At 45.6% G+C, this 24,067-nt stretch overlaps 1 protein-coding gene across 1 annotated transcript in view; it reads left to right on the forward strand.

Annotated features, from left to right (window-relative positions):
- PCSK2 (proprotein convertase subtilisin/kexin type 2) overlaps positions 1-24,067 on the forward strand; it is a 243,590-nt gene that overhangs the window by 202,149 nt on the left and 17,374 nt on the right. Inside the window, exons 8-9 of the mRNA XM_006776113.2 lie at positions 5,366-5,541; positions 23,081-23,296. Coding sequence (XP_006776176.1) covers positions 5,366-5,541; positions 23,081-23,296 — 392 coding nt within the window. The remainder of the gene's footprint in view (positions 1-5,365; positions 5,542-23,080; positions 23,297-24,067) is intronic.

Here is a 24,067-nt window from a genome sequence, read left to right on the forward strand (position 1 = left end):
TATCTTGTTGCAACTTGTATTTATACCAGTTGATTCTAATCCTATCAATCTCTATTCCAACGGTTAGGGCGTTTCTTATCTCCATTCCAGGGAGTAAAGATTATGTACTTAAGCATGATTGTTCGTAGTTAAAGTGATTAATTACCCGCCTGGCAGTTAAGAGGTTTTATTCCCTCCCTAACTTCAGGGGAAAATCCCTACCTGGGGAAACAACCTTTCTCAGAGAGGTGACCTTGGTTAAAACACATAGTGCCAAGAAGGTGAGCAAACATATTAAGAACAGTATGCCATATATGCCAGGTCCCTTGAAACAGCAAGGATGGACTGGCTCAACACATAGTGGCAAGCAGGTGAGCAAACATATTAAGAACAGTATGCCATATATGCCAGGTCCCTTGAAACAGCAAGGATAGACCGGCTCCCGGAAGAATGGGGAACATCTGTAATAGATGTTTAATAAAAAACAATAATAATAACTTGGGGGAAATGCACTTCTCAAGGTGAGGAGGCTGGGGAGTTTATTCACCAACTGCCATCCCTCATTGGTGGGGAAGGCTCCTGGCACACCCTGGCCTGCCCAGCCTGCCAGCTCATGGGAACTGAGGAGAATTCCTAAAGCAGAGAACTCCCACCAAGCAAAGACACTCATATGGGGGCGACAGTCTCTGCCTCACCTGGACACTAATCCCTGTTCCACAGGCGGGTGAATGCAGCCTGATACCTCAAAGACATGACCCCGCTTTCTGAAACCTTCACTGCAATGCTCTGAGATTCCAGAAACCAAGACCAGAGCTGGTGGGAGGCACACCCCTTTTCCACTCCCTAAACCCCAGACTTGCTCCTCTGCAACCACTCATGCTAATTCTAACTGCTCAAGGGCCAGGAAACTCCAGTAACCATGTCCTGTGTCCTGTGTCCTGTATGATATCCAGTGTCCTCTAGGCTTTCCCAGAGGAACAAAAGGAATTCTTCCTGAGGACCCCAACAAAAGCAGAATTTCTGGCTCCCCCACCTTAGATAGTTAGGGGGAACATTTTGTTCATTCTAGTTAGCAGTTACAAAAAATGGGAGGTTTTTATTACTCCAAGCATATCCTTTCAGAGAATCTTTCATGAGCTTTCTGAGCTAGGGATGGGTAGAGCGCCACCTGGTGGCCTACCAAGAGTTTGCTAGTCTCTGGTAGTCTCAAGGTGTTCACTTATAGGTTGTGGGTTGGCAGCTACATCCCAAGTCCCTCCAGGGTCTTAGGTCTGTCTCTCTTCACCCTATATTCAAGAAAAGGCAAAAATTGAGATGCTACAGTGATGTGATCATAAAATAAGTCCTCTGGAGGTAAAAAAGATTTTAAAATTATTGACTATCTCTTCATCTGCCTGTTAGCTTCTTGGGTTCACTTTTATTATAAACCCTGCTCATTTCCCCATTGGGGTTCCTGTCTTTTTCTTGTTGATTTTCAAGCACTTGTGGTATGTCCTAGAGATTAGCCCCTGATCAGTTTTAATCGATTCAAAAACCTTCTTCCTAATTTTTGCACAAGCTCATTAGTCCATTTGGATTCACCTTTGTATGTTGTGCTAGCTGGGGGTCCAGTTTTATTTTTCTCCAAATAATGAGTCAATGTTCCCAGCACCATATATTTTTTTATCCTTACTGTGGATATGTGTGTTGATTTTTGAGAGAGAGAGAGAGAGACCCACAAACTTTTTGGTGTATGGGACAATGCTACAACCAACTGAGCCACCTAGCCAGAGCCTAATACCATCTATTTATTAATCCAGCCTGTTCCTTTGACTTGTGATGCCACCTTCATTGTATGTTAAGTTTCTATACATACTAGTACATGGTTAGTTTCTGACTACATATAATTTAGATAAAGCCTCCTAGCAAGTATAAACTAGGAAGTGTTAGCCACACTTCTACTACTGAGCTTTGTATATGCTCCTCTATCTGCCCAGAATACTTTACCACTAGACCTGGCCACCTCTCTTCATCCTTCAGCTCTCAGGTCCCCATTGCTTCCTTCAAAACCACCTCCCAAATAGGTTCCCTCATCCACACTTAGTAAAGCTTGCTGAATTTTCACCCCAACACTCATTGCTTTAGTTTATTGCATATATTGATATCTTCCTCCACAGGCAGGTGACAGTCCTCATGAGGAAAAAGGCCATTTCTGTTTTCGCTCACACCTCAGCAACTAGCACAGGGTCTGCACACAGTGAGTGCTCAAACCCTGTTTGCTGAGTGATAGAAAGAGAAAAAGGAATAAAGAGGAGGAAGAGCCAATGAAGAAACCTATTATAAGCAATTTCTATCTTGTTTGTTTGTTTGTTTCCTTTTATTCTTGTTGTTAATTCTCACCCAAGATATTTTTTCCATTGATTTTTTAGAGAGAGTGGAAGAGAGGGAGGGGAAAACATCAATGTGAGACACATCAATTGGTTGCCTCCCTCACATGCCCCGACCTGGGCTGGGGATTGGACCTGCAATCCAGGTCCATGCCCTTCATCAGGAATCAAATCTGTGACCCTTAAAAACCCAATAAACATACAAGAGTTCCATGGGTTTACACTGCTCTAACCACAGAGAAACACTGACCAGGGCAAGTATCTCCTTTTCTACCAGCATCATCTTACCTTTGTTCCTTTATTCCAAATCAACTCAGTTCCAAAGAGACCTAGGGCCTCACTGTTATGCTTGATGTGCACTGTGTCTCCTCACCATTGAATTACATCAGCCAGCAGAGCATTTGTACAAATGTGAAGATACTGAGTCCTCGCACTCTGGTCTTCCCTCTCTGCTCTGCCTCTCACTCTCATGCCTTCTTGTGTCCTCTCTATATATCCCCCTGTAGCTCCTAGAGCACCCAGAGCCAGAAAAGAGGCCCTCCAGAAAAACCCTTGGGTCACCCTGAGCCTCTCTTGGCTGCTAATGATGCAGTCGCTTGCAAAAATTAATGCTGTGTCTCATTCAATTAATGCATGCCTCATTCTTCCAGAGCTTAACGAGATTAAAAGAATGTCGGGCGCCTGGCCCCTGAATATGAGTGAGAGCTTTGCTTTCAGTCTCTGGCGCCCTTGCTTCCCTCGATGTTGAAACAGCCAGAAGATTAATGCACACCAGCTTGATGTCTGTACCGTAAACAGGGAGCCAGGGAGGGAATGAAGAGGGAGAGAGACAGGGGAATGAGAACTGTAAATAGAGAGGGTATAGGACACGGCTGAATGCACCAGGCACTGGCTGTGTAACAAAATCTAGTGCTGCCATTGGCTGGCGTGTGGTGGGACAGTCCAGACCTACTCTGGCCAAGTTCAAATTTCTCTCACCTTCCAGTTAAGGTGGCTGTTCAGTCCTGGCATCTGGGCACTGGACAAATTCAAGGCCATCTGAGTTTTATTATTGCAAGAAAAAGAATACCAACCTCTCTGTGATGTTTCCCCATCCACAAAGTGGGCATGACTTCTTACAAGAAGCAGCTGCACTATTTGGTTTATTCTGTGACCTGTGGGCCACCTTTGTTGAACAAAATTTTTTAAATAAGTAAAATGTAGATGGAGCAAAAACAAAAGATAGTGTTCAATTTTCTATCTTTTATAAAATGAACCATAAAACTTAGCTCCCAAAAAGTTCAAACCATGCTTATTTTGGATGAGCTTCCTCCAGGAGAAAAGGATATTAACTCATAATTGGATATTTGTTGGCAAAAAATGGTGTGTTGATTTGTAAGTTAATGGCAGAGGATGGCAAATCTGAACCTGTTCTTATTTGTTCTTCTGGACCTGTTATTTCTGTTAGGGAGAAAATGGACACATAAAGTAATAATCCTATGCGTTTATTCACCAAATATTTATCAAGCTTAAGATAAACTCCAAGCGCCATGCTGATGCCCTGCGACACAGACGTGAACAAAACAGACACATGCCCTGTACTCAGAGACCTTGCCATCTGGTGGCGAATGCAGCACACAGACACTTGTCCTGAGAGGCTGAAAGTATGGTGCTAATGGAAAACCCAGAGAGCTGGGTCCAGGAAGGCTTCTGGGGAAATGCCTGCTGGACGCGGAGGGTAGTCAGGAGGAGGGTGAGCACTGGGGGAAGCTGCTATGCAGGCACAAGGGTGGCTATGGGATATTGAGGAGGAAAGAGAGGCCCGTAAGAGAGAAGACAATGTTATGTCCATTTCACGCGTCCTGCAAGAACCATAGTTGTCCTTATTTAAACTGGGCTGCATGCCATGCGAGAGTGATGCTTGCGCAATGATGTCCTTCGGTCATGGGGGATGAGTGAGGAGTGTCCGCATCCAAGCTTTCACTGTGTGCAGCCCAGCCCCTTCATTTCAAAATTCCCGTGGACAGAAAGACTTAGGTCAGGGGACTAAAATTCTAGGCTCCTTGCCACAAAACAGTGTATCAAGCAGAGAACAATATGGCCCCAAAGGGCAATGTTTGGAGATTAGTGATGGAGGGACAGAAAGCCCATCCTGTTGGCTGCAGCTGAGTTAACCCTGGAGAGGCTTTCTCCGGACCTCCAGAGGGTGATGTGAACCTTAGGGGCACAGGCGTGCCCCGTTTCTGTGTGCCTCCGCCCGGTTCAGGTTTACACACACACACACACACACACACACACACACAGTGCAGGACTGCAGCAGGCTGCTCCTTTTCAGCTGCCCAGCAAGGAGTCACTCCCACAGGCATCAGAGAGTAATGCCAACTTTACAAAGAAGCCGTAGGGGAGAAAGAGGAGGGGGTTGTACACGCACCCCATTACTAGTGTATTTTAGAATAAGCCACGCAACATTTGTCCTTCCCAAAGACCCTTCTCAGATACAATGGGACTGAGAGTTCCTCTTTTCCTGACCCTGCCCTTACCTACACTCTCCCTGCCCCTCCTGCCCTCTGCCCTCTGTCCTCTGCGATTTCTCCTGCAATATCTAATATCTATTGCCTCCCCCTCACTGTCGTGCACAGTAACTTTATTTCTCCTCTGAGGCTTGGCCCCCAGTCAACACCCAGTCTCAGAGGCTGGCCTTCCACTTAGAGACAGGAATGTCCTCAATGAAGGTGGGCTCTCCCCCTTGGGAACTGTAGCTAAGTTTGCTAGGGGAATAAGATCGTCCTCAAATAGTTGCATAAGGAAAGGTGAGGGCGGGGTCCCAACAGGGTGGGTGGGCCGGCCTGTGCCTCCCGCTTGATCCTCTGAAGGTGTAGCCCACACACCACACCCATGTTGGGCTCCGGATTCCGTAGCGTCCCCAGGGCACCCAGGATGGCGGACCCTCCATCCGCACCCGAGACCTGAGCCTTCCTCCCCTGTGTCTCCTGGGAACTGGGGACCAAGACCCTGTGTTTCCCTGCCCGCCGTGTCCACAGGTATCCGGATGCTGGACCAGCCGTTCATGACGGACATCATCGAGGCCTCCTCCATCAGCCACATGCCCCAGCTGATCGACATCTACAGCGCCAGCTGGGGCCCCACAGACAACGGGAAGACGGTGGACGGGCCCCGGGAGCTCACGCTTCAGGCGATGGCGGATGGTGTGAACAAGGTAACGTCGGTCCTGCCAACAGGAGGCCCTGGTCCAACACGCGGGTGGAGAGGAGGTGACGATAGAGGAGGAAGGGGAAGTGCGGGGGGCAGAGGTGGGCTGCGACCTTAGCCCCGGTTCTGCAACAACAAAAAATGGACCCCAAAACAGGGTTAGGCGTGCAGATTTGTTGAAGGAGATGGATGGACGTCTGTGGAGGACAAAGGGTGGAGGGGGGAGGCCAGAGGAGGCAGGGGGGCCTTCAGACGCAGGCAGTGAGGGCGCCGGGCCCCTGAAAAGGAGAGGGTAGAAGGAGGGTCCTGTCCTGCCCTGGTGCCCACAGGAAGGGGCCTGACAGGAGAGCCCGCAGGCAGTGGGGCGTCTGTGCAAACCCCGCGTGGATCCAGCGGGGCCTGTAAACCCACAACGTCTCCATGGCCTCCCAGACATTAGCCCAGGAACAGGCAGAGCCAAGGAGATGGTACCAAGGCATAGGGCAGCAGGGATTTGCTAAGATCCAAGGGCAGCGGCCACCCAGACCAGGCTCCGGGGTCAGGGTCTCCCTGGCTTCAGGTCCCAGGTGCGCACTCGGTGTCTAAGCGTCTATCCACAAGTAACTTGACCTCGCTGTGCCTCAGTTTTCTTGCCTGTAAAATGGTGATAACAATACGTTCTTCCTGGGATCTTTGTCCGGTGTAAATGAGGTAAATACACAAGTGCTTGGGACTCTGGGCCATGCCCCCCAGAGGGTTGGTGCCTGCCCTGGCCATGTGGAAGCTTAACCCACAGCCCCCACACTCTGTGCCTGAAGCAGGTGTGTCACTAGGCTCGTGGAGCCTGTGGATCAGGAATTCAGGTGGCCCGGTGGCGATGCTTGTCCCTGTTTCCCGTTCCTGGGCCTCAGCGGGTAGACTCGTGGCTTGACTTACCGAAATGTTGTGTTTTCACATGTTCTTGCAATGCGCTGAATTCAGAATCTCTCCCCGTCGGAGCCATCACACCCACGAGGCAGGGTAGTCATTTTGCCACATGAGGTCTTCATTCAGGATTGGATTTGCCATCAGGGTGACACCCAGGTTACTTCTCTGTTCAGCCACCGTGTGGAAATCCCAGGCCAAAGATGACAACAATGGTGTGTAGAGTGAGAGTAATTAGGTCCTAAGTGAGGGGCCAGGCAAGAATATGACGTGTAGAATATGGGCACTGGGAAATCCATTTTAGGAATTTTTTTTTTAATTTTGCTTCTTGGGTTTTGACAAATTTCAACTAGATGAAATGCCCATAGCCATATTTGGATACATAAACCAGCACTAAAGTGTAAAATGCATCTATTCTATGTATATATTTAAATTATTTACAGTCTGTATGTGGAAATATATAAATTTATTACTTATACATTTATAACACTAAAAGAGGTATAGGGACAAAATACTATTTTTAACAGTAGCCCAAAAAGGTAAAAATATTGAAGAAAATTAGAGCAGACAGGTGAAGTTTACTTTTTCTTTTACTTTTTAAGAGTTACAATATGCCAAGCCTTCTTTTATTTTTTATAGTCACTATGCTGGACATTAGATACCCAGAACTTACATATCATAGAACTGGAAACGTGTACCCTTTTGACCAACATCTTTTCAATCCCCTCACCCCCTCCCCTGCAGCCCCTGGTAACAATCATTCTACTCTCTGTTTCTATGAATTTGGTTCCTTCAGATTCTACATGTGAGGTCATACAGTATTTGTCTTTCTCTGACTTATTTTACTTAACATAATGCCCTCAACTTCCATCCATGTTGTCACAAATAGCAGCTTTTCTTCTTTTTTTGTGAATGAATAATATTCTACTGTGTATATATCAACATTTTCTTATCCACTCTTGTATCAATGTACACAGGCTATTTCCGTGTCTTGATTGTTATAAATAATGCTGCAGTAAGTATGGGAGTGCAGATATCTCAGATACTGATTCATGTCCTATGAACATACAGAGTGGAGGGAAAGTAGGTTTACAGTTGTGAGTACAACTGTTACCCCGTTCTTCCCTTCTCATTGCCAACCATGGCCTCCAAAATCATTCCTTAGCTTTTGTCCCTATGTCAATTTTTGTAATCCTATTGAATCTAAGCTTCTGAATATGAAGCAGCATAAAATTTGTAAAAGAATTGATTAAATGAGTTCAGCTTGATTAGAGTAAATTTAGGCATGAAAAATCTAACTTTATCAGCTCAAGTTGTTGCTTGCTCACACCAATCCTTGTCTTAATGGACTAAAGCTCTCCTTGGACAAAAATTGACAGCATCTGGGCCCTAAACAATAGTAAACAGCAAGTCAACCTGAGAACATGGGTCAGCTAACCTTGGCTCACAGGCCCAATCCAGCCTACCAGCTGTCTTTGCAAATGACATTTTATTGGAACAGAACCAGGCCCATCAAGGCCTTTGTATCCTTCCAGCCACAATTTCTCTTCCAACCAGAGCTGTAACTAGCTCCACATGGGAGGAAGCACATGAATGGAATCATCACTCAGAATGACAGACTTTTCTGCTTAGCCCAGTGATGGCGAACCTATGACACACGTGTCAGAGGTGACACGCGAACTCATTTTTTTGGTTGATTTTTCTTTGCTAAATGGCATTTAAATATACAAAATAAATATCAGAAATATAAGTCTTTGTTTTACTATGGTTGCAAATATCAAAAAATTTCTATATATGACACGGCACCAGAGTTAAGTTAGGGTTTTTCAAAATGCTGACACGCCAAGCTCAAAAGGTTCGCCATCACTGGCTTAGCCTGTCCATATCTCCATCTTGAGGTAGCTGACATTGCATGATAGGAGGTTTGCTTCCTCTGGGCAGGGATTGTCATTTAAGGATTGGCATGAATACGTGGAGAACTGAGCTTGAGAGCTGGGATACCTGTTCCTCATTGGCTGTGGGACTTCAGATTAGTGACTTAGTTTCTCCATTCCTCACTTTCTTCTTTTGCAAGATAGCCACATCAGTGCTTCTCAAAGTGTGGCCACTGGCCCACCAGGGACTTTCTGAGAAACCTAGAATCTCAGCCCCACCCTACCCACCCAACCTGATGTATCAGAATCTGCATCTTAACAAAATCCCATTAAAGTTTGAAAGGCTGCGTATCATGTAATCCTAAGATGCTAAGACCATAATATATATTGTTCTAAAAAGGCCATGATGTGTAGAAAAAGGCAGTAGAGGTAACTCATTTTCTGGAGGTCATGGCACTGCATGTCCTCATCAGGGTGGTGCCTTGGATGGGTTGACAGCTGGCTGAGCCGTATGCTCTACTGTATCTCTCAGTTACAGGAACAGAGGCCCAGGTATCTCAACTGAATGTGTTTATTATTGTAAAGATGTGGGAGGAGTGATGAGGGCAACAGGATGGATTCAGGCAGGACCTTATGCAGACTGGAACCAGACATGTTCTAGACCCAAGGTGGTTCCAGGAATCTGACCAAAGAGTGTGCAGAGATCCCCCCTAGGGCCCTGCAATCATGGGGCTCGGCCACTCTCACCTTGCTGTTCCTCACTGACTTTACATAGTTATCTCTTCAATCAATGTTTTCTCCTCCTTGAGGTTTATGCTCACATGGCACTTCTTGGACAAGGTCCCATTAGCACCCTCCTTTATCACAACCTGTCAGCCTCTACCCAACTGCCATCTGCTCCACTCCAATGTGTTAGGGGGATTTGGGCCCAAAATTAGGGGAGGCATCTTCCGCCTGCTAGATTCCAAGGGAGGATCTTTTGGAAAGGTTTAAAACTTGAAGGATCATTTAGAGTTTAACTCTTAGACGGTTGCTAGCACAGCCCCTTTCTTTTCTATCCCAATGACTTCAAATAGCAGTCATCTGTATTCGTCCTGGCCTTTCAGCCCTCTGATGACATTTTTTCTGAGCTGTGGAATTCTTTCAACTGTCTAAGCAGAAATAAAAGACCATATGCTCCCCCGCTGTTATGAGTTTAATTGTGTCCCCCAAAATTTATATGTTGAAGTCCTAGTTCCCAGTATCTAGAATGTGATCCTATTTGGAAATAGGATCATGATAGATGTGATTAGTTAAGATGAGGTCATACTGGAGCAGGGTGGCCCCCTAATCCAATAAGACTGGTGTCTGTAGAGAAAGGGTAATTTGGACACAGGGAGAACACCATGAGAAAATGAAAGCAGAGATTGGGGTGATGATTCTATGAGCCAAGGAGCATAAAAGATTGGCAACAAACCACCAGACGCCAGGAGCGAGAGAGAGAAGAGGTCCTTCCTCCATAGCCCTCAGAAGAAACAAGCCCTGCCAACACCTTCACCTTGGACTCTGGCCTCCAGAACTGCTAGACAATATGCTTCTGTTGTTTATGCCACCAGCCTTGTGGTACTTTGTTATGGCAGCCCTAGAAAATCAATACAGCTCCTGCTTAGAATGGACAGTCAAAAAGGGGAGTTGGCCAGACTCAAGCACTATGGCAACCACATGGACACTTGGCCAGGCTACTCTTGATGTTTATAGCCAAGATGACTGATAGTTCATCTAAGGACAACTTTTTTCTTCTCCTCTGGGACCTTAAGAGTATCCTTTCTCCATTTTCTAACATAGTCCCTCAGAGGAGAAGCGTGCAAAATTTCCCATGATGCAATGCCAGGAGAGGAAACTGTGTCTGCATTAGGGGCAGTGCCACGCTGGAGCTGGCTCCTGATGACATCACATGGGTAACTTGAAATTAGATATGGAAATTGGCAAATAGAGATTTTTTTGTGCCCCCAGCATTTGCCAGCACACTCCTGGTTAAGGACTACTGACTTTTCTTCAACTATAGCAGTTAGATACCTACTTATTCTCCGCAGAATAAAAAGCCAGCTTTGCCTTCGTGAGTCTGGGAATTCCCTTTGGAAAGAGGAAAAACACCTGAAACACTAAGGTTTTGTTTTTCCCAAAAATGACAAGTTTCCCACCCTGGCCGATTGCTCAATGGTTAGAACATCAGCCCGAAAACCGAAGGGTCATGGGTTCATGTCTGGTCAAGGGCATCTACCTGGGTTGCAGGTTCCCCTTTCCCCTCCCTTCCACTCTCTCTAAAATCAATGAAAAAATATCCTTCAGTGAGCATGAACCAAAAAAATGACAAGTTTCCCAAGACTGTGGAGGAACAACTTTTCTAAGTAATTCAAGTAAAAAAACCTCACGCCTTAACCCATTCTGCACTCGTAAACTTAACCAAGAGATCCCAGAAACACAATTATGAAATAGAAAAGTGAGTTTCTGAAAGTGAACAGTAGCTAAACATTGACACTAGGATGGGGCCCGTTGGGGAAATAATAAAGTGATGTTTTATTACCAGGTTATGCCAATCAGCTCTTGACATTCAGCCTGAGACAGCAACAAGGACCCCTGACATTTGAATGGCACCATGCCATTTACAGAGGGGGGGGGTCTCCCAACAGGATCCAAGGGGAGGTGGTGATGGTGCAGCCCCATGTCAATACCCAGAGACCCTTTAGGACTTTTTAGGATGAAACTCGTACAGACAAACAGTTTGTTTTCTTGCCGCACTATTCATTGTGTGGCTGGAAAGAAATGGTTACACATCCAAGCCCAGCACCAGGGACAGCAGGTGCCAGGGAAACACTTGGCAGATGGCCCCCTTCCCAGCAGATGTGAATTTTCACTGAGAAGCATTTTTTGACACTCGAGGCCAAAAGAGAGTCAGGCGAGCAGGTGACATGTGCCCTCGGTGAGAGTTTACGATGCAGATGGTGCTCGGTGCAGCACGTCCCTGGGTGCCTCCTGTCATTTTCCACGGACTTCTGAACTCTTCCGCCGCACCTCACGTCCGGGCATGTCTCTCTCCTCCATCTGTAGCCTCCCCTGCTGCATCTCAAAGGGCCTTTTCAAGTGTGACTGCTCTGCAAAGCATGCCACGCACGCCAAAACCTAAGAGAGAATTTGTTATGACTTATCTTCAGATGACAGCATGTAAATATTTTAGAAAGTAAAGCGAGGATGATAAAAAATACATGGCTTCTCATTTGACTTTCCCCCAGGCTCTGGGGAGGATTCTCTCCTGGTTCCAAGGTGACACTTTTGAAGAGTGTTGTAGAGTTTTGTGAGTGGTCATGTATTATACATTCCTGTTATATATTTCCTCCCATTATTTCCATTGTCTGATCTCCTAGAAAGAAAAACCCACTTCTGCAAGGTGGTCTCTACCTAAACAAAAGTCAGATAATTACCTTTGGCACAAAGGCAATTCTTATGCTTGCCTTTGAACCTCAGCCTCCTGCAGACAGGTTTTGTTTGACCAACATCTATCTATCTATATAAAATCCTAATATGCAAATAGACTGAACAGCAGAACCCGTTTGCTATGACATGTGATGACCACCAGGGGGCGTGCACAGAACATAATGGGTGCCAACTATGGTGGGATGGTGGAGCAGGTGAGTGGGGGAGCCAGACCAAGGCTTCGCCAGTGGCTGTCATCTGGGCAAGCCTCTGGTGGTTACTGAAAATTCTTTGCTCCCACACGCCATGGTCCCGCCCAGTGCTTGCACCCACTGACAGGGCCTGGCACCGGCCCCAATCACTTGGTGCTGTCAGTGGGTGTGAGCAGCGGCTGCCAGCCCCAATAGCCCCTGAGGGCTTCTCCACCTCCCCCTGCTCCTGAGGGGCCATTGGGGCAGCAGCCGCCACTCACACCCACTGACAACGCCAGCCCTGCTCGCACCCACAGCTGGTGCCGGCCCCAATTGCTTCACGCCATCGGTGGGTACGAGCAGCGGCAAGAGCGGGGCTGCCAGCAGATAGGGAACCAGGGGCCATGGTGGGAGGGGCCCGGGAGGGGCACGGAGGATGGGCCAAGACCCGGCCCTGTGCACCCCGCAGCCTTGTAGCCCAGTTCCTTTCAAGGTGCACAAAATCATGCACTGGGCCCATAGTGGTAATGATAGAAAGGATGAGGGATACCTTGCTGATGTATCTCAGTGGTGAGTGAGTTGACCTGTTGAGTGTTGAGTGTTCGATTCCCGGTCAGGGCATATGCAGGCTTGATCCCCAGTGTGGGGCATACCAGGAGGCAGCCAATCAATGATTCTCTCTCATCATTAATGTTTCTACCGCTCTCTCCCTCTCCCTTCCTCTCTAAAATCAATAAAAAATATTTTTTAAAAAAAGAAAGGAAGGAAGGAAGAGGGAAAGGAGAATAAGAGACTTTGCTCTGGAGTGTACTGTTTGCCACAGACCCCACCACTCCCAATTGTATCACATCTGCTTAACACAAAAACATCACCTGCCTGGATCCTTAGGGATTTGAGTTTGCATCTCCAAAGTTTGCTCAATAAATACATGAGGAGGCAACAAAGAGCAGATGAGAGGAAGGGAAGAGGAAAAGTTTTCCTTTATCTCAATGTTTTCCTCTTCACTTCATAGTCCACATGTTGAATTTACAGTTAAAGCAATCTTCACATTATATATGGGAAGTAGGTTACAGTCAGAGACCCCGGGATTATGAGATCTCTAATAAGTAACTTCTTAGTCTGGGACACCCCAGAAGCAGACCCTGAGACAAGGATTGAGTTCAAGTAGTTAATTTGGGAAACAAGGGACCAGCAGTAGTAAATAGGGAAGTATGACAGGGAAGAAAAGGACCAATAAAGGGTGTGCTATTGAGCCAGCTATCGCTGTGAGCAACTGGAACATAATCCCATTGGGAAGCTGGCAAACTACGTAACACACACACTGAATTTATCCCACCTGATGTCAAAGGAGTGGGGGTAAACGTCACTGTCTAAGTAAATGCCCCAGCGCTTTCAGCCCAGGGGCAGGTGTGCAGAGCAGCCTTCAGATTCTTGGGAGAAAGCCCTTAGAGTCCAGCAGATCTCAACCTGTGGGTCGTGACCCCTTTGGCGGTTAAACGACCCTTTCACAGGGGTCGCCTAAGACCATCCTGCATATCAGATGTTTACATTATGATTCATAACAGTAGCAACATTACAGTTATGAAGTATAAACGAAAATAATTTTATGGTTGGGTCACAACATGAGGAACTGTATTTAAAGGGCCAGAACCACTGCCTTAGACCAAGAGGTGCCTGTGCTGGCATTTGGAAATCCCCAGTGCACAGAACATATAAGGTCAAAGGGATATGGCCAATACCCACTGCCGTCTCTGCTACAATCTCCAACCTGCAGTTTAAGTAAAACCTAATCTGAGTCCTAGAGCCATTGCTCTCTGGGTCTAACGACCAGCCCATGTGTATTTGCTGGGCAGAAAAAGACGGAGCCCTTGCGTAGAGACTGATGGAGCAACAAAGGCCAGCATACAGGACACGGTCTCTTATATCACGCTAACAACCAGGGGAGAATTCAGGTAACACTCGAGGGCCTTGAAAGTGACAGTTGATTCATGAATTTCTTTCTACATCTTGAGGAAATGCAGCCACCCAGAGCACCCCTGACATGTCTTTGGCTGGTTCCAATGACTACATCCCAACCTCGTATTAATCACACTCAGAGTGCTACCAAAGAGAAAAGCTTAAGACTATTTCAGGACAAGGCCATAGGAAGTCCTTTGAGGTACTGATGAGACAGAGCACCGATTGTTTATTCCCTGGGGAGCTGCAAAGGGCACACGCACAGATCATTGGCCAGAATGTACCAGAGAGGGGTCACTTGCAAGAGATTGGGTCAAAAGCCACCATCCAGAAAAGGGAGGCAGGTGGAGGGCTGCCTAGGGAGACAGTGATTAATCCGGAATGGGCCAGGCTGGTGCGGGCTGCTGGAATTTCATCAGAGCAGTGGGTCTGACACAGGGGCAGCAGGTGCGGAGGCCTCTGGCGGGTGATGAATGCCTCCTGCCAAGGAGCTCTCAGGAATTCTCCACGAGCCGGTTTATGCCCTAAGGCCAAACGAAGGTTCGCAGCTGAGCAGGGCTGCCGCAGGGAGGACTACACGGTTCAGCCTCTGAAATGGGTATTGCAGCTACAATCCCGCCTTTCGCTTCTGGCAAGAAACGGAAGACAGGGTCAGTGGGCTTCGGGTGATGGCACCATCCTCCTTTCAGCTTTCCCGGAGATTCTGACACCCTCACCCCACTCCTGGTGGACTCCACAGAACCGGATGCGGGCACCAGGCCGGCTCTGCGATGCCCGTAGCCGGCTGCAGGGCCAGCCATCCTCTCTCTGCACCTCTCCTGAGGACTTCTGGGCACCATGGATTTACACTCCTCAGTGTACTCCATGGGGAGTTAACCATCAGCCTTGCTGTCCTGGTGGCAGGTTCACTAGGGGTTTCCTGAGGGACTGAGCCCACTTGCCCTCAGGGAAACCTGCTCATCAGCTCACGCTGGGTTGTCATTTCTCCCTCCTGTCTCTTGCTACCCCACCACTCACTAATGCTTCTTGAGACCATTGCTCCCCAAATTAACTACCTGCTCTGGATTCCTTGTCTCAACAATCACTTTTGAAGAAATTGGGACCAACCCCTTTGCCCCTACAGGTGTGGCCAGCAATTCTCTGAAAGTAAGCCCAGCTCCTTTCAGAATCCATTCACCCATTGCCTCTGCTAAAGGCCCTATATGACTTAGTACCCATGTGTGGAAAAGTAGTAGATAAAGAATGAAAATGCCCGGCCGGCATGGCTCCGTGGTTGATCATCAACCTATGAACCAGGAGGTCATAGTTGGATTCCCGGTCAGGGCACATGTCCGGGTTGGGGCTCAATCCCCAGTAGGGGATGTGCAGGAGGCAGCCCATCAATGATTCTCTCTCATCATTGATGTTTCTCTCTCTCCCTTCCTCTCTGAAATCAATAAAAATATATTTTTTTAAAAAACAACTGCACAAAAAAATAACTCAAACACTGGTATTGTGGCAAAGAGAAATTTCTAAGCATAAATGCAAAGGGAAAATATTTAACAAAAAAAGTAATAAGTATTATTACACAAAACCTTTAAAAACTTCTGCAAGTCTGATCATTGTTAAAGCTAAGTAATACAGTGAGAGTTATTATACTATTCACTCTACTTGAGTGGTTCTTAATGTCTTTCAAATTAAAAGGTTTTTATTCACACTAGAAAAGTGTAAGTCAATTTAGTAGGCGGTGCAGTTGCTAAGAGTAAGAATATATATCTAGGGAAAGTGAGGAAAGCAATGTTCTAATTTTATACGAATGGCTACTTGTGGTTTGTGCCGTGCCGGCTCGGCCATGGGTGAACCTGAGAGGGGCCGGTGAAGGATTTAGAAAAGACAGACAAGAAAATAAAGCTGGGTCTGGGTGGGACGCTGCTCTCTGAGGGGGAGACAGTGCCATGGCCTACAAGCCGAGTCTTTATTTTATAACCAGATTCCATGAGGCAAAGTAAGGGCGTGGTTACAACGTTCTCACAGGTTTCAAATCTACTCAATTACATGCACCTGACCAAGCTTTGTTTACTTGCTGCACCTCTCACAGCCCATATCACTCAGCTACGTGGGGCCACAGGTTCTGACCATAAGGTCAAGCTTACAACCATTGCCTTTGGCTATAGTTGTGCTGGGACTTGCACGTGGCTTTGCCACGAGAGGATCGTGCCCTCTCATTAGTCCCAGGCTTGAACCTGTCCAAACGCTGTAGCCGCTCTCCACAGTGGTTTGGGATAAAAATTCTAGAGACTGCATACACAGGTTTTTTCAATGCTCTATCTGATATGACTTAAATGGAAGCGAATAGGATGAACTGTATCAGTCAGGAGAGGCTACCTTATGCTGTGGTAACAAGCTGCCCCCAAAGCTCAGCAGCTTTAAAACACCAAGATTTCTCATCCAGCTACACATCCCTCTCGGTCAGCAGGAGGTTCTGCTCGTCACAGTCTCTTAGGGATCAGGGCTGACTCTGGAGCACTGCCAATCACTGTGCAGAGGGACAGAGAGAATTGTACTGAGCAGTAACTGGTTCAGCCTAGAATTGATACTATGTGTCAATCGTTCCCACTCACAACTCATTGATTAAAATGGGCCAAACAGAGCATTAGCATAGGCCTAGATAGTGGACAGCTAGAAATATTTGGCGCACAGCACCAATGACTCTCACAATGACCCAGAGTAACTGCTAAGTGACAAAAAAGTAATCAGTGGCATAGTGAGGACAAACATAAATGTCAAATACATTTGTGAATAACTTAAATGAAGTTGTTTCATGAGCTGTGTTTGAAGAAAGACAGTATGTATACATCAATACATTGTGTTATATGGTATTTTAAATGTGTATTTGTAAAAAAATATAATGGGAAAACTTCTGCAAGTCTAAATGCAATATACAAAAGAAAAGAAAAAAATTGGTCAATATATATGCAATATAGATGATAGAAATTTGGTTATGAGCCTTAATATAGGAAGAGCTCTAACAAATCAATAAAAAGAGTATCATGAAAGAAAAATAGGCAAAGATATTATATTTGGGAACTTGGTGCTTTGCTATTCATAAAACAAGAACACAAATAAAGGTGCCCTGGCCAAGTGACTCAGTGGTTAGAGCATCCATCCACACACTAAAGGGTTGTAGATTCAATTCCCAGTCAAGGGTATGTACCTGGGTTGCAGGTTCAACCTCAGCCCTGGTCTGGGTGCATGCGGGAGGCAACCAATCCATGTGAAAGAGAAACATCGGTGTTTCTCTTTCTCTCTCCCCTTCCGTCCCTCCCTCCCTTTCACTACTCTCCCTCTAAAAATCAATGGAAAAAATATCTTCAGGTGAGGATTAACAAAAAAAGAAAGAAAATGATATCCACTGCAGTGCTTTAAAACCTAGAAGTAGCCTTCCATGTATGTCTAAGAAAAGGAGTAAATTATGGAATGGCTATTTAGACTAATAAAAATTATGGTGCAAAATAATATTTAATTGTTGAGGAAATGTTAGTGATATAATAGTAAGAAATACATTTAAGCAGAGCCACAAAAGTGGATATATTTTTATGTCCCCAATTTTATTATTAAACCTGTTCTTATACTTTGCATTTATATATGAAACTTTCAGGAATCCACAAAATATCACCAGTGATTTCCTAATCATGGAAGATTATAAAGGATTTTTTTTCTTCAGAGTCTATATACTAATTATTCTACAATGAATATGATTTTCACAATAAATATCCAATAACTTTTTAAAGTCTATCAGTGTTATATTATGATGTCAAGATGACTGGAAAATAGTATAGTTGAGTGTCTAGGAAAAGGTAAGCTAGACCAGAAGACTGGCCTCCAGCATCTGCAGATAACACCACTGGGCTAGGTTCTGGTCTGGCATTACCCCGGCTCACTGGGCATTGGTTACCGGGGCTGATTCACTTTAGCCCTAAGCTCCTCAAAGCGGGATTTTCACCTCCTGGGATCCAGGTGTGTGCTAGGGACACACAGAGCCAAGCTCTAGCTGGAACTTTACCTAGACTGATGGTGAGGAATTTGTGACATTTTTATATTATGAGCACAATACAAAATCTGCATAACTTTTTTAAAAGGTTGGGTTTGTGAGAGGCTCTTTAGGCGATGCTCTGAACACCAGCACCTGCACACGCAGTGTCCTTGCCAACAGGTTAGAGCAGTTTCCCCGTCTCGGCACATGGACAGTTTGGGCCAGACCATTCTTCACTGTGGGGACATGGGGGAGTGTCATGTATTGAGAATGTTGAGTAGTCTCCCTGGCCTCTACCCACTAAAGGCTAGGAGTGCCTACCTGCACACACAGTTGTGCCCACCAAAATTGTCTCCAACAGTGCCAAACACCCCCTTGGGCGCAAAACGCCCCTCGTTGGAAAACACAGTAGTTAAATACAGCCGGTAGTGCCTGGGTGAACATTCTCATTTGGTGAAAACTCCAGCGAGGCACTGATTCTGCTAAACGAGAGACTGATTCAAAGACAGAATTCAAAGTGGAGCTGCACCATGTACTAAATTCCATCTAAATGAATTTGCCATCTTCAAAAATAATAATAATAATATTGTATGTCAAATATATGTCAATAAAACAAATGTAGTAGGGGAAGTAGAAGAGGAGCAAGCAATTCCAGTGTCAACAGTGCAGACAGGTCTGACTGCCGTTCTATTCTCTGACTCTTGTGCTGCAGAAAAGGGCGGAGACCCTCCCCCCACCACACACACACACCCAGGGGACAGCCCACTCTCCCAGGCCCAGCTCCCACCCACAGTGCAGGCTCCTGAGTCATCCCTGGGTGGGTGACACCCCCCCCCCACCATGCCCCATTTGGGTTTTTGGCTTTTGTTTACCACTTGTTCCTTGGATAAAATTCCCTCGGTTGAACTGCCCAGTATGGCAATGTTTGCCTGACTGAATCTTGAGTGAGGGTGTTCAAAGTTAACTTGGGGAAAATTGACATCGCTGGGGTGCTGTCCTTCTATCCAAGCACATGATGTGTTGTTGTGTCTTTCCAGTAGGTCAAGCCACGGAGTTTCTTTTCTTTTTATTTATTTATTTTTTGAGTTTTGAGAGAGAGAGAGAACAAAAATCCGTTTGTTGTTCCACTTATTTATGCATCCATTGGTTGCTCCTTATGCACACCCTGACCGGGGATCAAACCCACCGCCTGTTGTATCAGGATGATGCTCTAACGAACTGAGCTCCGTGGCCAGAGCAGTACTCCTATAGAGTTTCCATTTTATTTGGTCTTTTTTCCAATTTGTTGAGTTTCTTCCGGAGTATTTTATCCTTCGTGTAGCTAGTGTAAATGGTGCCGCCACATAAGATTGCTGTGAGGATTCGATAGGTCAACATATAAAGCACTTACTAGTAGACTGATTCCTGACACATACAGTGTCATAGAAGGGCTCGCTATGGCTATCCGCCAACTGACTGTTATTTAAATGTGGGTCATAGTGGTTGTGTCTCCATTGCTGCCCAGTTGCTGTTCAGGTGAAGCCGGGGCAGAACCGGACCTTAGGGCATCATTTTAACAGTGTTAACCTAAAAAGAAAAGGCCAACGTGAGAGGCAACAAGAGAAATCCCAAGGGTTGTGGGTAGGAGACTAAGGCAAGGGATACTTATGAGAAACGGAGGGCAACATTTACATCAATAGAAGGAAGGAAGGGTAACATAATGATGCTACTTCTAAAGAATTTTCTTCATTTCCAGTCCGAAGTCACAGTATCTGCTTTCTCCTCATTTTTTTGCAAACAGTTGTTTGAGATATAATGTTGCTGTAGGCCCAGTCCGAAGGTTAGTGCCCTGTTTTCACATTCTAGAGGTCTGAGGGGTGCAAGGGGCAAGGCAGTTCTGACCCCATTGGGAAGTGGCTCTGTTTATTTTTACAACAGGAAAGTGCAGCGTGCCAATAACAGACCTATCCCATACTCAGTTCTCAGTCCTCTTAGAGATGCCCTATCCCCACTCATCTGCCCCAGAACTAGGGTTTTATCCTCATTGGTCTATCTTTTTTTTTTTAATTCTTTATTGTTTAAAGTGTTACATAAGTCTCCTTTTTTCCCCATTGACCTCTCTCCGGCCACCCCACACCCTAGCACATGCCCTCACCCCCCTACTGTCTGTGTCCATTGGTTAAGCTCATATGCATGCATACAAGTCCTTTGGTTGACCTCTTACCCATCACCCCCCTGCCTTCCCTCATAGGTTAGACAGTCTGTTCGATGCTTCTATGACTCCGGTTCTATTTTTGTACATCAGTTTATGTTGTTCATTATAGCCCACATATGAGTGAGATCATGTGATATTTATCTGTCTCCAACTGGCTTATTTCACTTAGCATAATGCTTTCCAATTCCATCCACGCTGTTGCAAATGGTAAGAATTTCTTCTTTTTTACAACAGCACAGTATTCCATTGTGTAGATGTACCATAGTTTTTTAATCCACTCATCTGCTGATGGGCACTTAGGCTATTTCCAAATCTTAGTTATTGTAAATTGTGTGGCTATGAACATAGGGATGCATATATCCTTTCTGATTGGTGTTTCTGGTTTCTTGGGAGATAGTCCTAGAAATGGGATGGATTACTGGGTCAAATGGAAGTTCCATTTTTAATTTTTTGAGGAAACGTCATATTGTTTTTCCACAGTGGCTGCACCAGTCTGCATTCCCACCAGCAGTCTCACTGGCCTGTTTTACCCTGGAACTATTTGGTTCTAATACCCAATCATTAGAAACAAGGATGTAATTATTATTGTCTTATGTGTTCTCTCTTGCTTAGAAAATGAAGCTTAATATTCCTAGGAATCAACGTATTCCTGTGGGCAAATAGCATACTCCAATACAATACCAATAACATTTGCTGTTTACTCTTCACAAACAGTTGCTCTCTGTGTATCCGTGAGCTAAGCCACATAACAAACTGCCCCAAAACTTAATAGCTTAATAACAACCATTTAAGTTTGCTTATAGTCTACAGGTTGGCTGGGTTGTTCTGCAGACCTGGAACAGCCTCAGCTAATCTCAGCTGGCCTCGGTCATGCATCTGTGGTCAGCTAGAGGGGGAGCTACAGACTGGTCTAGAATGGCCTCCCTCGCAAGTCTGGCTGTCAGCAGGGGCAGTGAATTTGACTGGGCTATCTCTGTCATCAGCCGCAGGTAACCTCGGATTTGTCCCCATGGTGCAGACAGAGTTCTGAGAGAGCAGAGGTGTATAGGGCTTCTTGAGACCTGTGCTCAGAACTGGCACAGCACCACTCCCCATCACAGTCTGTGAGCCAAAGCAAGACGACAGGCCAGCCGGAATCAAGGGTGGGGAGTGGACCCCTCCTCTCGGTGGGCAGGACTGCAAAGTCATAAAGGGAACCCGGAAAAATGAGCCACGATCAATCTAACACTCTCCCCACACCAAGGAGAGAACGCTCTCAGCATTGATTTCCTTTCAGCAAAGGTTGCTTGTCTCACCAGCAGCCCACCTGGGAACTGGTTCAGGGGAAAGATCCATTACCCTCGTTTGCATATGTTTCACTTTCACAGGCTGCCATTTCTGACAGTGAGCCCACATCTGCGTCTGTCTGGGAGTGTGATTCCCTCCACCAGCTGTCAGGATGATCCATTTCTCTCTCCACCCTGGTTCCTGAGAGCAGTTGCTTACTTTGGTGGCGTTTTCCAGTCTAGATTTACCAAAGACTCTGAGGACAGTTCTCAGCTAGTGGTTGAATAAATCTTTGTTAACGTATCGACGCAATCAATCACAGGCTAATTAACTCCAAGTCCTGTCAGAAGCGATCGAAATGTCATTTCTCATGGTCAGAAAGGAGGTGGAGACAGCTTGGAGGTAGTCCAGTCATCTTCTCCCCCTTCTGGCATCTCTGCCCTTAAAAACCACTGAGTCCGGACTGTGGGTGCCTGGGGCCAGGCAGGAACAGCCTTCCTCTGCCATGGCTTCTTTGGTCTTCTCGCCCCTATTTGTCAGAACTGCCATCCCTGAGGAGGGTTACCTAGTGGCCTGGGCCAGGCTCAGGAGGAGCGGGAGGCTGTACACGGCTGCTCCCCTCCCACACGGCATCGCTGCGCTCCCCTCCTCCACCAGCCCACGGGGAAAACAGAGCAGCCCAGCCCTCACCCTGGATCCGAATACGGGAAACCAGAAGGAACGGCCACTCCTGGGGGCTGGAAGTGGAGAAAATACTCCCAGAAATAGGGAACGGCAAAAGTTCTGTTCAAGCCAGGAAAGCAACACTAACCAGTATTCGTGACTAGGCTTGGCATTTACAACTAAGGAGCATATGGTAATAACATTGTGCATATCATTATGTATTTAAAGTTATTTTTGCTCTGTTTTACTTGATCATATTAGACTTCCCTCCTATATTCTGTGTTTCCGGCATAAGTAAAATGTCATATTATATCATGTTTAAAATTTTTGGTATGATCCAATTGGGTAAAAAATTATATACATGTATGTAGGCATATATATACATGTGTATATACATATGTATACATATATACCTATATTTGTATATATGCATATAGTACATGTACATATGTGTGTATGCACATATATGATTTGTAATATTTATACATTTTAGCATAAGATGTGTATTTTATTATCATATCTACATATATGTAAATTCTATATAAACAATATGTAACTATATATAAAATAAAAGATATATTTTTTCTACCTTATATAGCTAAGTATAAGTATATATGTATACTTACATTTTTGTTGAAAAATGACTGAAAGGATGCATAAGAATTGGATAATAATGATTTCACCTAGGGGGATTTTTCATTTTCCTTTTCACATATTTTCACTTTTTAAAAGCAGTTCATTTGTAAATGTTACCTCTTCACGTTTTTTCTCATCACCTTATTCCCAGCTTAAATGGTAAGTTCGGCTGACTTCATATACTGAATCCTTACTGGGGAAAAAAATATTCTTGGTGCCTCACTAGAGGGTAGTGGTTTTCATGGGCAGACAGAACCGAATCCAGTCGTTTGGTTGAGCTGCTGAGGAAGCTCAAGTCCAGTCCCCCCGGGTCGGGAACCCCCAACACCTGGCAGGACCCCCTTCAGCCCCTGGTTCCCGCGGGCGTGGGCGTTGGCAGCATCTCTTCTGTCCTCCCCCAGGGCCGAGGCGGCAAAGGCAGCATCTATGTATGGGCCTCTGGGGACGGCGGCAGCTACGACGACTGCAACTGCGATGGCTACGCCTCAAGCATGTGGACCATCTCCATCAACTCAGCCATCAACGACGGTAGGACAGCCTTGTACGACGAGAGCTGCTCCTCCACCTTGGCCTCCACCTTCAGCAACGGCAGAAAGAGGAACCCCGAGGCAGGAGTGGTGAGTCAGGCCACTGGCCCTCTGTGAGGCTGTGGAATGTAAGGTACTGTGACGTCATGCACGGACGCCGTGACGTCATGGGAGGAAAGGGAGCTATCCACTTCCCTAAAAAGTCAGCACAGGTTCTGAGAGGAGGTCCATTCTCCTCCAGGCCTAATAATGCTTTGTTATCAAGGTAGAGAAATGTAAGACATCAAAATATTTATAAAAGATATAACTATTTTTTCTATCTTAGATAGCTAAGTATAAATATATATGTATACTTACATTTTTGTTGAAAAAATGACTGAAAGGATGCATAAAAAATAATGATAATAATGATTTCACCTAGGGGGATGGTTTTGAAAGCAAGGACGTGATGATCCCCTTACAGGGAGGAAAGGGAGCTATCCACTTCCCTAAAAAGTCAGCACAGGTTCTGAGAGGAGGTCCATTCTCCTCCAGGCCTGATAATGCTTTGTTATCAAGGTAGAGAAATGTAAGACATGAAAATATTTATAAAAGATATAAATATTTTTTCTATCTTATATAGCTAAGTATAAATATATATGTATACTTACATTTTTGTTGAAAAAATGACTGAAAGGATGCATAAAAAATAATGATAATAATGATTTCACCTAGGGGGATGGTTTTGAAAGCAAGGACGTGATGATCCCCTTACAGCTCTTTTTCCACAGATTGTCTTTCTTGAAGTTTATTGTTTGATTTGCAAGTGATGACAAAGCCTGCTTTATCAAAAAGTTGCCCTGCCAGATCACTCATAAGGAA

Source organism: Myotis davidii, unplaced genomic scaffold (genome assembly GCF_000327345.1).
Source record: "Myotis davidii unplaced genomic scaffold, ASM32734v1 scaffold608, whole genome shotgun sequence".
Lineage (NCBI taxonomy): Eukaryota > Metazoa > Chordata > Mammalia > Chiroptera > Vespertilionidae > Myotis > Myotis davidii.